The sequence below is a fragment of the Capricornis sumatraensis genome, chromosome 8 (genome assembly GCF_032405125.1).
Source record: "Capricornis sumatraensis isolate serow.1 chromosome 8, serow.2, whole genome shotgun sequence".
In the NCBI taxonomy this organism is placed as follows: domain Eukaryota; kingdom Metazoa; phylum Chordata; class Mammalia; order Artiodactyla; family Bovidae; genus Capricornis; species Capricornis sumatraensis.
The window spans coordinates 83,681,979-83,694,935 of record NC_091076.1 but is presented as its reverse complement, the minus strand read 5'-3'; the positions used below and the strand labels follow the sequence as shown (position 1 = coordinate 83,694,935).

Below are 12,957 nucleotides of genomic sequence, written 5' to 3'. Positions count from 1 at the left end.
GCCGGAGTCTACCCAAACCCATGTCCATTGAGTCAGTGATGCCATCCAACCATCTCATCCTCTGTCATCCCCTTCTCCTCCTGCCCTCAATCTTTCCCAGCATCAGGGTCTTTTCAAATGAGTCAGGTCTTTGCATGAGGTGGCCAAAGTATTGGAGTTTCAGCTTCAACGTCAGTCCTTCCAATGAACACCCAGGACTGATCTCCTTTAGGATGGACTGGCTGGATCTCCTTGAAGTCCAAGGGACTCTCAAGAGTCTTCTCCAACACCACAGTTCGAAAGCATCAATTCTTTGGCACTCAGCTTTCTTTATAATCCAACTTTCACATCCATACATGACTACTGGAAAAACCATAGCCTTGACTAGACGGACCTTTGTTGATAAAGTAATGTCTCTGCTTTTGACTGTGCTATCTAGGTTGGCCATAACTTTCCTTCCAAGGAGTAAGCATCTTTTAATTTCATGGCTACAATCACCATCTGCAGTGATTCTGGAGCCCCCAAAATAAAGTCAGCCACTGTTTCCCCATCTATTTGCCATGAAGTGATGGGACCAGATGCCATGATCTTAGTTTTCTGAATGTTGTGCTTTAAGCCAACTTTTTCACTCTCCTCTTTCACTTTCATCAAGAGGTTCTTTAGTTGTTCTTCGCTTTCTGCCATAAGGGTGGTGTCATCTGCATATCTGAGGTTCTTGATATTTCTCCCAGCAATCTTGATTCCAGCTTGTGCTTCTTCCAGCCCAGTGTTTCTCATAATGTACTCGGCATATGAGTTAAATAAGCAGGGTGACAGTATACAGCCTTGACGTACTCCTTTTCCTATTTGGAACCAGTCTGTTGTTCCATGTCCAGTTCTAACTGTTGCTTCCTGATCTGCATACAGATTTCTCAAGAGGCAGGTCAGGTGGTCTGGTATTCCCATCTCTTTCAGAATTTTCCAGTTTATTGTGATCCACACAGTCAAAGGCTTTGGCATAGTCAATAAAGCAGAAATAAACGTTTTTCTGAAACTCTTGCTTTTTTGATGATCCAGCAGATGTTGGCAATGTGCTCTCTGGTTCCTCTGCCTTTTCTAAAACCAGCTTGAACACCTGGAAGTTCACGATTCATATATTGCTGAAGCCTGGCTTGGAGAATTTTGAGCATTACTTTACTAGTGTGTGAGATGAGTGCAATTGTGCGGTAGTTTGAGCATTCTTTGGCACTGCCTTTCTTTGGGATTGGAATGAAAACTGAACTTTTCCAGTCCTGTGGCCACTGCTGAGTTTTCCAAATTTGCTGGATATTGAGTGCAGCACTTTCACAGCATCATCTTTCAGGGTTTGAAATAGCTCAACTGGATTTCCATCACTTCCACTAGCTTTGTTCGTAGTGATGCTTCCCAAGGCCCACTTGACTTCGCATTCCCAGAAGTCTGGCTCTAGGTGAGTGTGAGTGATCCCACCATCATGATTATCTGGGTGATGAAAATCTTTTTTGTATAGTTCTTCTGTGTATTCTTGCCACCTCTTCTTAATATCTTCTGCTTGTTAGGTCCATACCATTTCTGTCCTTTCCTGAGCCCATCTTTGCATGAAATGTTCCCTTGGCATCCTGCATACTGCAACTGAAAGATCCTGACTGCTGCAACTAAGAGCTGGCGCAGCCAAACGAATATTTAAAAAAAGAATTTGCTACTTGCTCTCCTTGACCATTATTTATCATCAGAGGTGAGTTAGTAAGAGTGAAAATCTTGTTGAAGCAAAGCTGTTTATACACTTGACTGTCATCAGAGTTGCAGACAAAAGCCCCTAGCACCCTCTGAGTGTGGACCTGAGGCTGTTGGGGTCAAGTCCTGGCACAGAAAGCAGACATGGTGGGGTGCTCTGAGTTTTCTGTAACAGACCATGTCCTTTTGAACAGGTATAAGAGTCTGGTCACTGGGGCCCGAGCAAGAGGAGTCATAGCTGCCCTCTGGGGCCTGGCCTTTGGCATTGGCTTGACACCATTCTTGGGGTGGAACAGCAGAAAAAGTGCCATCAACTGCACGGAGCCGGGGGATGGAGCCGCGAACGTGACCTGCTGCCTCATCAGGTGTCTCTTCGAAAACGTGGTGCCCATGAGCTACATGGTGTACTTCAACTTTTTTGGCTGTGTCCTGCCCCCACTGCTCATCATGCTGGTCATCTATGTCAAGATCTTCCTGGTGGCCTGCAGGCAGCTACAGCGCACAGAGCTCATGGACCACTCAAGGACTGTCCTCCAGCGGGAGATCCACGCGGCCAAGTCCCTGGCCATGATTGTTGGCATCTTTGCCCTGTGCTGGCTGCCGGTCCACGCCATCAACTGCGCCTCGCTCTTCCAGCCAACCTGGGCCAAGGAGAAGCCCAAATGGGCGATGAACATAGCCATCCTCCTGTCGCACGCCAACTCGGCTGTCAACCCCATCGTCTACGCCTACCGGAACCGAGACTTTCGCTACACTTTTCACAAAATCATTTCCAGGTACATCCTCTGCCAGACGGATGTCTTCAAGAGTGGGGAGGGGCAGGTGGGGTCACAGCCCACTCTCCAGCTGGGCCTATGACCCAGGCTCTGGCCTCTTCCAGGAGAAGGCTCAGTAACAAAGGGACGGGGCACACTTGGTCAGTTCTCACTGGAAAGACAGCAACCCTCACAGGCCAGCCAGTTGCCTCTTCTGGGTGCTTCCCTGGAGATTCCAAGTACCTCGTTAACATGTGACTACTACTTCCTGAGGTTGACAAATGTATTTATGGCTCTCTGGCTGCTTTGTGTGGATGATGCTGATGATATGAATGGATTGTAAAAGTATGTTTTGCTTTTTTTTAAGAGTCTGCCTCTTTTATAGTAGAAAATGATCAAAACTATTTTATTGTGACATACTGTGAACTATAATACAAATTTTTTTTAACTTGGAGGCAATGGGAAAGGTTGGACATGTTAAAAATAATACCTATTCTGAGGAAGGTGACCAGGAAAAGTAAAAGTATTAATCTTCAACCAAGAGACTGCTGTTTTAGGGAAATGACAGGCTTGTAAGTTCTTACATAGAGCATCACAGCAGGCTCGACAACACTGTGCTCCATGGACAGCACCCCACCCCAGAAGCAGCTGGAGAAGCGGGGTCCTCCACTACCAGGCTCCAATCCCCTCCCAGAGCTAGGTGGTGATTTTTATGTCTCTCCCAAGTTCAAGTTTGGCCATGATGCTGGACCCCAAAGTGAAAATTTTACTAAGGTGGGTTATGTAACTGTGTTTCTGTATGAGGTGAAATAAAAATAAAAACTTAACATGTTCTGGGTGTTGTGCCAGCTTGCTGCAGAGCTCACCTACCTTCTGTTCCATATCCTGAAATAAGTTCACACCCAGGCCCGTTTCCTGAGTAGAGCCTTGACAGGTTTTATTTGCCGCACCACCACCTAGGAGATGGCTGTGCCAACCACAGAAGCTTGCGCCGTTGTGACCTTCCACACATTCATTCCTTAGCACCTCCTGTTTCCGGGGTACAGGGTTGGGAGTACCTAGGCTGCAAGACCATCCACTTCGCCTGTCTGGTGGCTGGCTCAGCTCCTCCTGCAGTAACCCTGCAAGGACATGAAGCCCCAGAGAGACGGGGAAAGCCTGTCCTAGGATCCTGTTCAGCTGTGGATGGTTGTCGCTGGGGGAAGTGCCTGTCCTGTCTCAGCTCCGTCTCGTGTTCATTTCCTTCCATCACAGCTCCTTTGCTCTCTTGGGGTCCAAAAGAGTCCCATTCCTCTCCCGCCTCACAGCCTCTGGAGATCTGCCTTTTCTCACTCAGCCTGGAACACCTGGCAGCCTCTCTGGCTGCCTCCCTCACCCGCTAGTTACGAAGCTCAGAAATGCTCTTGAGCAGACCTGCACTTCCTTGTTCTAGGTGCTACCTTTCCAACAGCACAGCCTATTTAAGCAACTGTTTTGGCCTCAACACTGCAAATGTCTGGAGCCTGCTGAAACCAGCACCCCAACGTCTCTATCTGCTGCTGTTGTAGCCACATCCCTGCTCTGACCTTTTACTGCAGAAAGACTTTCTGGGCCCAAGAGAAAGAACTAACACTTGCGCATCTAAACCATCGTATTGTCTCCTCTCCCATTCTAGCCTCTTAAGGACTAGGACTTTGTTTGAAAATCTCCTTCACTGTGGATGCGACTTGATGTTAGGCTTTGGAGTCTAAGATGCTTGATTACATTTGGAAATTTTTTACTCATGGGGCTTGGAGGCTGGATTTTTCGCAAGGGCTTCATACTGTATACATGTTCTGGCTCTGGAGTCCAGGGCGGAAGGGGACACTAACGTGAAGTCTGGCCCACGCCTCCTCCACGTGAACCACGCGTGACAGGGCGCGTGTGTCTCTGGACAGGACTTCTACTGTGAAAGATGGTCAGTGATGCTCCGTCTGTACTTTTATGCTTCCTGTGTCTTCTCTGCTGACAGTATGTCAGTCAGTTGCTTGTCAGAGACATTCAGCTGCTGACAGGTCCTTGTGACCTGACTCAGGTAAACTGCCAAGAGGTGCTTGCACTAGGACAGACAGTACACAAGCCAGTTAGCAACGAGGAAGGCCAGGCTTCACGGAGCAGGAAAGGAGCGGGGCACACACACCAGGGGCCTGGAACCCACTGCCTAGAACCGTAGACCAAGGTTAGACAGGTGTCTACTTTCTAGGAGTCCGTGTGGACAAGGAGGTTTTATCAATACTTGGCTTGCTGTTTGGGGCAACAGTGTAGGTCCAGCAGGGACAGGTGAAACCAAGTGAAAACCAAGACAGGCTCTTTATGTCAGTCCTAAATTATACTACTTTCTTCCTTGCCCTCAGAAAGCTGTTAACAGCAGTGGCTAAGGTTCTTCAAGGTACAGTGTTGCTAAGAGCATCTCAAGGATTATCTCATTTAAATCTGACAGCCCCCTGGGGGACAGGGCTTATCTTCAGTCCTTAACCACTGGACAGCGAGATCAGGGATGGTGGGACCCTCACTGTTTTGCCTGTCTCTCTCAGGCATGATCTGTGCTGGACCTCACACCACGGGGCACACACCACTCTAACCCTGGACCTCACACTGTGGGGCACACCACTTGGGCTGCTGAGGGCCTGGCTCCAACCCTGTCGTTTTTTAGGTGAGATCACTGAGTTGAGCCTCCCTGTCAATGGGAAAACCCGCTTGCCACCCGCTTCCTGACAGGTGTGACAACTGTGTAAAGAAAGGGGAGCGTGGGGCGGATGCTGTAATTTTCTTCTTTGGCAAGACTGGAAAGATTGCTCCCCGCCCTCAGGTGGGGTAGTGGTTCTCCTGTGGACTCGGGACGGATGTGAGGAGGTCTCGTTCCTGCCTGACACTCTGGGCTCCTATGAGATTGGCCGAGGCACCAACATGCTTTGCTGCCCCCGGTGAAAGTCAAGCGAGGCTGAGTACCACGCTGTCCCAGGGCAGTGGGAGAAGTGCCTCGTGGCTGGAGATTGGGGCACACACACTTGCCAGCATCCAGTTTGGCTCATGTTTTTACTGGGCCTGATAACTGCCCAGGTGCCAACTCTTGAGGATTACTTGCTGCCTTCCTGAAGCTTCATCTCTGACCTTTTAAATTAAAACAAGAAACTAGCATAGTTCCCAAAATGCCCCTGTGTTTTGGGAGGGTAAAGCCAGAATAGATGACTGAAGTCAAGGACAATGAACTACCCTCTGTTTCCACACAGAGTAAATCCCATGTAGGGTGCAGAGCGAGGTTCCCAGCACCCCCTGCCCCTCCACCAGCTCGGCCATGGCCGCAGCCCATCCGTCCTCACCAGAAGGCTGTCCCCCTTCCTCAGCACGGAGAAGGCGAACGCCGGGCACGAGCAGTAGTGGCAGGAAGCCAGACATGTGTACGTTCTCCCGGAGCTTCCAAGCACCTGGAAAGGGGAGGACAGGTGGAGTCAGACCTGAAAAGGTGAGCGGGGAAACTGCTATTCCCTTTGAATGTACCTGTGTGAGGGTGCAGGGCTGTTCTCCGAGGGCCTACCTGCCCACGGGACCCTCCTGCTGCCTCAGTGCCCTGCCCTGACACCTCCACACGCAAAACAGAAGCGTCTCAGGTAGGCTGAGTCCTCCATACGAACCGCTGTTTCTCCGCCTGGGGATTCAGAGGGTTGACTAGAGAGACAGAGAAGGCTCCCCGCACTGTACTTGTTTCTCAGCCTTTGTAGTTATTTCACAGCATGTGTGTGAATGTCTAAAGCCTCCACCACACTCCTAGCAGGAGTCTGAGGACAGGAAAGGCCCAGTGGGGAGTGGGAAGAACATGTGGAACAGACTCCTTTAACGGGGTGACTCAGCTGCCATGGGGAGCGGCAAGCCCAGGTCTGCCCACTCACCTAGCAGGATGGGATGAGGGCAGGGACCTGGGAGGGCTGGCAGGAGGCCATGTTCAGAGCCAACGGCCTTGCTGTCAGTCAGGAGACACGGGGGACCCTGTGTTTGGAGGGTGGCTGGACAGACCTGGAGAAATGGCTTGTCTCCGTCCTCACCCCCAGGTGCCAGAGACAGGAAGTGGAGCGCTTCGTTCCTAATGTCCCAATGGAGTAAAGTTACTATCCTAGGGACCTAGAGACCCCCTGCAGTCGGTCAGTGACAGGGAACTGCCCCTTGGGGATGTGCCCCAGGGCATTCACGTTTGTTTCAGGCTCTGAGATGACAATCTACATAGAAAAAAGGAATGTCAGTGCTCCTAGAATTGTTTCCTGTTTTCCTCACACGGGTAAGACTTCCACTGAAAAATAGCAGTGTTGAGTCAGGTGTTGTCTCTCCAGCATTTTGCCTGGTACAGGCATGTCGCTATGGGTATTTTTTGCCAAGTCAGGAGGATTCCTTGGGGGCTGCAGGATGACCAGAAATGGCTGGTGACTGGGTAACAGGACGCCTACTGAACCCATCATACATTTCAGCCCCATTACAAACCGGACATTAAAAAAGTCACACCACACATTTCCAGTCCTGAGGCGCTGACCTGTTTTAACTGGTGAGCGCTGGGGGTGCGAGGAGGAGCTGCCCTTTGCCGAAGGGAGAGCGTGAGAGCAGACTAGTTCGCACTCAGTCCCGCAAGAAAACCCACCAACGTCTGGCAGGGACACCAACAATTCTTGGGTCTCTAAACCATGACCAATGATTTCTTCTTCTCTCTAGATTTATGGTTAATTAGGCATAAGCCTCTGGGATTCCACACAGACTACTTCCTCCTTATGGTGGGTCCCCAGACAATTACTCTCTGCATGAAGCTAAGTGCGTGCCTGGCCACTCAGGGGTGGGGAGAAGTTCTGCAGAAGTTCCCTGGCTGGGACTTAGGATGTGCAGCCGCCTAAGGTGGTGAATATGGTAAAGAGAGTCATTTCTCAGTTGGCTTCTCTATCTAGAAGTGGACGACTAATGAACCTGATAATCGGGCAGAGATCTGAGTCAGATGTGTTTGGAGCTGGAAACTGACCTCAGGGACTGTCTAATTCACCCTTTGCGGAAAAAACCACCTCCTCTTACAGGAAGTGCTCCAAGCTCGCTCACTTGGAGCCAGGAGTGTCAGTCCCAGAGGGGAGCCTTTACAAAAGGAATGCAGGCAGGATGATACTCAGACCCAGGCTGGACTTGCCCACACCTCCCTGGGAGGAGTCTGCTGCGGCTGCAGTGAGGCTCTAAGGAGACTGGCCCACTGGATGGTCATCCACCCACAGCACAGTTTACTTTATGGCTGCTCCAAGCCCTCAGCATCCGTCACAGTGGTGAACTGTATACGATTCACCGTTCTTTGAGTTCAGTGCCTCTCGGAAAGAGGCTGATATGTCCCTGCCCTGTTACATACAGGCTGACTATGTGACCTGCTTTAGCCGGTAAAGTGTGACTGGCCAGGCAGAAATGTTCAACATGGATACCTATGATATCCTGACTTCTCTCTGCTATGAGATCCACAATGTCCCAGACACAGGCTGCTCCATCGCCTGGGATCCTGGGCCACGATGTTCTCGATCAAAGTTGCAACTGACTCTCGATGGAGATGGACAGGGAGTGAGACATAAATCTGTAGCTTTTAAATTTAGGGGTCATTGTTACAAATATAACTTGGCCCCTCCTGACTGATGCGTCCCCCTTCCTAGGAGGACTGAAGTTTATCAAAAAGCGACTCAGGTGACAACATGAGTGTGACTTCAGGGTAATTACCACCACACCTAGAGGAGGTGAGAAAGTTAGAAGGTCGACTTATGCAACGATAACTAGCTGGGTAACAAGGCAACATCTGACTCAACCTTTATCATCTCACAGAACCTCTGAATTAAGCCAAATTCCTTCCATATTACTATATACAGTGAAACCACTGAGGTTAATTGGAGGGTGTCTGTAAGGTTTCTACAACCTCATTTAATTCAAAGTCCAACACAATTCTAAGAACTTTGCATTTTTATGATAAATAAAGCAACATGACATAATACAGAATGTGAATGATGAAAACTAAAACAAGTCACGGTGATCGTGGGAGGAATAATAAATCAACGATAACTGAAATATTTCCAACACAGTCTTTGAGATTTTAACTAACAGCAAGATCATGCTTGTGTGGGTCAAGTGTTCTGCTGATGTTGGAACTGAGACAAGAGAATCTGAAACTAAAAGACATGGGAAAACTCAAGCCCTTTTTGACAAGGGTATGTTAGCTACATAAAACCCCAAAATAAATACACTAGGAAAGAAAATGGAAATCCTTCCTCAGGTACAAACATCGCTTAAGAGTTCTGATTCTTAATCTATGATGTTCACCAACAGAAAATTCTAATAAGCAACCTCTAAGTAAATACAACACAGAAGTTTTAACTGCAGCATTCGGCACTAATCACCCCAGCTTACTTCAGGCAGAAATGCACGAGGACGTGCCAGCTGGCTGCACCATCCTACTGCATGGAAAAGTGAGTTCATGGGCCAAGCCATCCATGTGCCCGAGAGGCTTTGCTCAGTCACTTGCTAAAAATGAATCACCATGGTCTCAACTCTGAGACAGTCATAAGTAAACCAGAACCCCAAAGCTCAAAAGTTCCACCTTTCCTGGTCTTCAACAAGGCCTGGATCTCATACAAGAGCTGATGGCTGCTGCTTCTACCCCTGCCAAACACAAAATTTTGGAGACCACTGCCAACATTTTTATTTCATTCACAAGATCCCCTTCTCTGAATCCCAGCTGGCTTACCATGTCGTGGCTAAACTTGGGGTTTGGGGGGTGGAGAGTCTGGCCCGCTGTTGACATAGACAGGCAGGACCGTCTGCTAGCTATACAACCCTGCTGCCATAGGGGACTATTAATTTTCTGCATCTCAGTTTTCAGCAAAATAAATATCTTTCCGGGCTTTTGGTAAGAATTAGCAATACATGAAAGTAATTTAGAGTCTGATAGGAGTCCGATTTGTACTTTACAAACCTGCCTACCTTAAGGTCCGCTTGAACTAAGGTCCAAGTAAACTGCCCACATTCAGCACAGTGTGGCCTTCGTGAATGCTTCCAACAACAGTTCTGACAGATCGCTTCTGTTAGATAAACCTTGACATGTGAAAGGACCTTAAAATGCATTTTGGCTTTTGCTTGTAAGCAAGAGACAAGGAACAGGGTGATCCCTGTAGTGTCAAATGACAGAAAGGGGAAGTTGGCTGTGATCATCAGACCTGGGCAAAGAACCTCCCTGGATCATTGCTGGTTCCACACGCTGCTCCCAGGTGGGGTTAACAGGCCACATCTATCTGACTGTAACTACTCACACTCTCATTTCACTAAGTTGGGTCAAGTCCTTTCAACTGTCCACCAGCTTTCATACAGATTCATGAAACATTTGTCCTAAGGGGATCTGGTTGAGATTACTCCACCTCTGGGTTTCTACCTGGTAAACACGCCTCCTGCTGGGCGAGGTGATTAAGGTGACAGACTGGTGGTCAACTAGGTCCAAGGCTTGGACGGCTGATGAGCCGAAGACAAATTTCAGCCTGGGAAGGAGAGGAGCCTCAGGTTAGATGATGGACTGAAAGCCACCTATCTGACTCGACCCGAAGAATTACCATCAGCAGCTTCTGAAAATTTATTTTAATTCAGAAAAAAACGTAATACAGCAAAATCCCACATAATCGACCGCCCAGAATAAATGTTAACATGTTGTTTATAAAGAAGACTCTTTATATGTCAGAGGCCTTCCTGTTCTTCCTCAATTTCTTCATTCTCAAGGCAACCACACACATTTCATATTAATGTTTTTATATTTTACTATACACAGTACATATGTGTATGTGCATACATACACACACAAACATATATACATATGGTGATGTTTTCTAAGTTAAAAACATGAACAGTATATTCTGGGCTTTTTGGGCAACTTTTTTTCCCATTCAGTGTGCTTCTGAGAATGATGCACATATATATATGTGTGTGTGTGTGTGTGTGTGTGTGTGCATGTATATATATACACAAACATATATTTTAAAATTTAACTTTTGGATAATATTCTAGTGTATGTACCTAGTACATTTTATTTCTTAAATACGCTTAGCCTCTCACTCAGGAAACAGGCCTCCCCAAGCAGTGTATGTGTAAGAGTTGTTGTTCAAGGGTCAAATGTCCTTCTCTTTTCATGTGTTAGTAGTATAAGAGTTACACCTTTTAGAATAATGTTAAAATACAGTGGCACTTAGGACAATAAGGGAGTGCCTTGTACTGTCAAGTACAGTGCTAGTTATTCACTTGAGACAGATTTTTAACAATCACATCAATAAAATATTATTCCTAACTTAGTAAGAATATTTTCTAAAATAAAGAGTTGATGTTCAAAGAACTGGCCTTTAAAAACACACATTAGTGGTTTATAAAGAACCCCAAATACAAAAGGATATATACTTACGATAACAGATGCTCATCAGGAACTGTAAAACAGGAATGGAAAGTAAGTGAATTGTGTTAAACCAGTGACCAGAGACAAAAACATTTTTAAAAGGATATTATAACCAAAAAGACTTATGTGTAAGATGGTGAACTGAACCTATGCATCAAATTTTACTCAATATTCCACTAAACAATAATAAAAGAATTTTCTAAAATGAATAAACTCTCAAGGATGAGGACAGGGAGAAACACAGCTAAGATATGTTCAAAAATTATTTACAAGACCTGAGAAAACTGAAACAAGTTAGCAATAGGAGAGCCCAGCAACAACCTGATTTACACTTCAGACTCTAATACACTCACTCCCTAAAAAAAAAAAAAAAACCCTCCAGAACTTGGTGGCACCAGATGGCTCTTGAGTGGGAATGAAGCAGGAGGGCTAAAATAAGACTCTGTGAAAGTAAGTTTAAGAAGTTGGAAGGTAGTAGAATACTACTTTAAGATGTCTGAGTAAATATTTCCAACATATAATTCAATAACACCTAGCCAAACTATCAATTATGTCTCAGGACAGGAGAATATGTGCTCTATAAAATAAGACAGTAAACTGAGAAAAAGAAAATTGTACAGTATACTAAACATTAAGGTTCAAAGTAGGTAAAGGGAATTCCCTAGACAGTAATGGTGGGGGGAGATCTCAGGAGAGCACCCTGGAAGCTCTAGAAGAAAATGAAATGGGCAAAACACCTCAGCATCTTGAGTAGAGGATTCAGAACACTGCTAAGAGTTTGAAGTTGAATTATGGATGTGTGTGTGTTTGTGTTAGCCACTTAGTCATGTTTGACTCTTTTCGACCCTATGGACTGTAGCCCGCCAGGCTCCTGTCCATGGAATTCTCCAGGCAGGACTACTGGAGTGGGTTGCCATTAGTTTCTCTAGGGGATCTTCCTGACCCAGGGATCAAACCTGGGTCTCCTACATTGCTGAGAGATTCCTTACCATCTGAGCTAAAAGGAAGTTATTGAATTAGGGATAAACATATAGAAAAGTAAACAACCAAACAAATGCAATGAGTTTTGAGAGGAAGCAAAAAGTTACAGTAAAGTAGTCATCACTTACTACATGGCTCAGCTGTGACTATATTTTACATCATCATACAAGTGTAAACTCAGAATACTGATCTAAAGAAAATTATCGTCGAAGGAGGGGGCTCAGGAAGAGTGTATGACTGTCTAAGAACAAAGATTTTTAAATAGAAGAAAATGGCTATGAAAAACGTGAATCGGTGATAGCAGTCTCTATGAGCCCCAAGCCTCAGGGGCGCCCCCTTCAAGACTCACACTGTGCTCTTCACACACAACCCTTTCTGGCAACCACTGTTTGAGCTGTCAACAGACTGGTTTCTCCCCCAAGCTTTTTGGGATTAGAGGATGTTCGAATACCTGGCTCGCCTCATCTTTTAAGCACATGTACTGCTTTAGATTTAACTGAAATGAGAAAAGTTGGCTTCCTCCTCTCAATTCTTTAAAAACAATAAGTCAAGGTAAATCCTTTTCAAAGTGCGGTCCTTTGCAAACAAACGCCGCCCAAGTGAACCAGCAAGGTTCACTGAAGCCTAACCGATGTTTTGGATGGTCATTCAGATGGCGGCTGTGGCGCAGCTCTAACGAGGACGCACTCTGGCCCCGTGCGCTTGCGGCCAGGGGAGTCTGGTCACAGGGCGTCCTCTGCTGGTCAGAGGAATAAAGGCACAGCCACAGCGTCCAGACCCCTCAAGTCCTGCATCTGGGGCCCTGAAACAGTCACTCGTGCACAGAGATCAGGAGGGGAACCGTTTGGAACAAACACAGACCGCGAAAAGGAAGGGCTACAGGCGAGTTAAGAGGGCGGAGACCTCCCCAGTGGGCCCGGACCCCCGAACCCCGTCCCGCCGGCGCTGCTTCCCGCGCCCCCGCCCATACTCGGCGCGCCGTCCCGCACAGCCGCCGCCATCTCGCTCAGCAGCTCCTCCACCACAGCTGGTAGCGTGAGAGGCCCAGTCGGAGCCGTCATGGCGGGTCCCGCG

At 47.2% G+C, this 12,957-nt stretch overlaps 2 protein-coding genes across 2 annotated transcripts in view; one reads left to right on the top strand and one right to left on the bottom strand.

Moving 5' to 3' along the window:
- The window catches only part of ADORA2B (adenosine A2b receptor), a 21,334-nt gene extending 18,078 nt beyond the window's left edge, over nucleotides 1-3,256 (top strand). The window contains exon 2 of the mRNA XM_068976561.1: nucleotides 1,905-3,256. Coding sequence (XP_068832662.1) covers nucleotides 1,905-2,568 — 664 coding nt within the window. The 3' untranslated portion in view covers nucleotides 2,569-3,256. The remainder of the gene's footprint in view (nucleotides 1-1,904) is intronic.
- On the bottom strand, nucleotides 3,255-12,957 carry ZSWIM7 (zinc finger SWIM-type containing 7). The gene is made up of 5 exons (XM_068976562.1): nucleotides 12,854-12,957; nucleotides 10,912-10,933; nucleotides 9,901-10,003; nucleotides 5,804-5,908; nucleotides 3,255-4,542 (listed from the first exon to the last, which is right to left on the bottom strand). Exons 1-5 carry the CDS (start codon nucleotides 12,942-12,944, stop codon nucleotides 4,426-4,428), a joined length of 438 nt encoding a protein of 145 aa, XP_068832663.1. The 5' UTR covers nucleotides 12,945-12,957; the 3' UTR covers nucleotides 3,255-4,425.

What these genes read in the sequence shown, in the direction of transcription:
- ZSWIM7 (XM_068976562.1), bottom strand. Translation starts at nt 12,944, where the DNA reads ATGACGGCTCCGACTGGGCCTCTCACGCTACCAGCTGTGGTGGAGGAG. An exon ending in CCTGATGAGCATCTGTTATC is followed by an intron (nt 10,004 to 10,911) that starts GTAAGTATATAT and finishes TCTCCTTCCCAG; the next exon opens with GCTGAAATTTGTCTTCGGCT. An exon ending in GGAAGGGGGACAGCCTTCTG is followed by an intron (nt 4,543 to 5,803) that starts GTGAGGACGGAT and finishes TGTCTGTCCTAG; the next exon opens with TGCAAGCACCTCTTGGCAGT.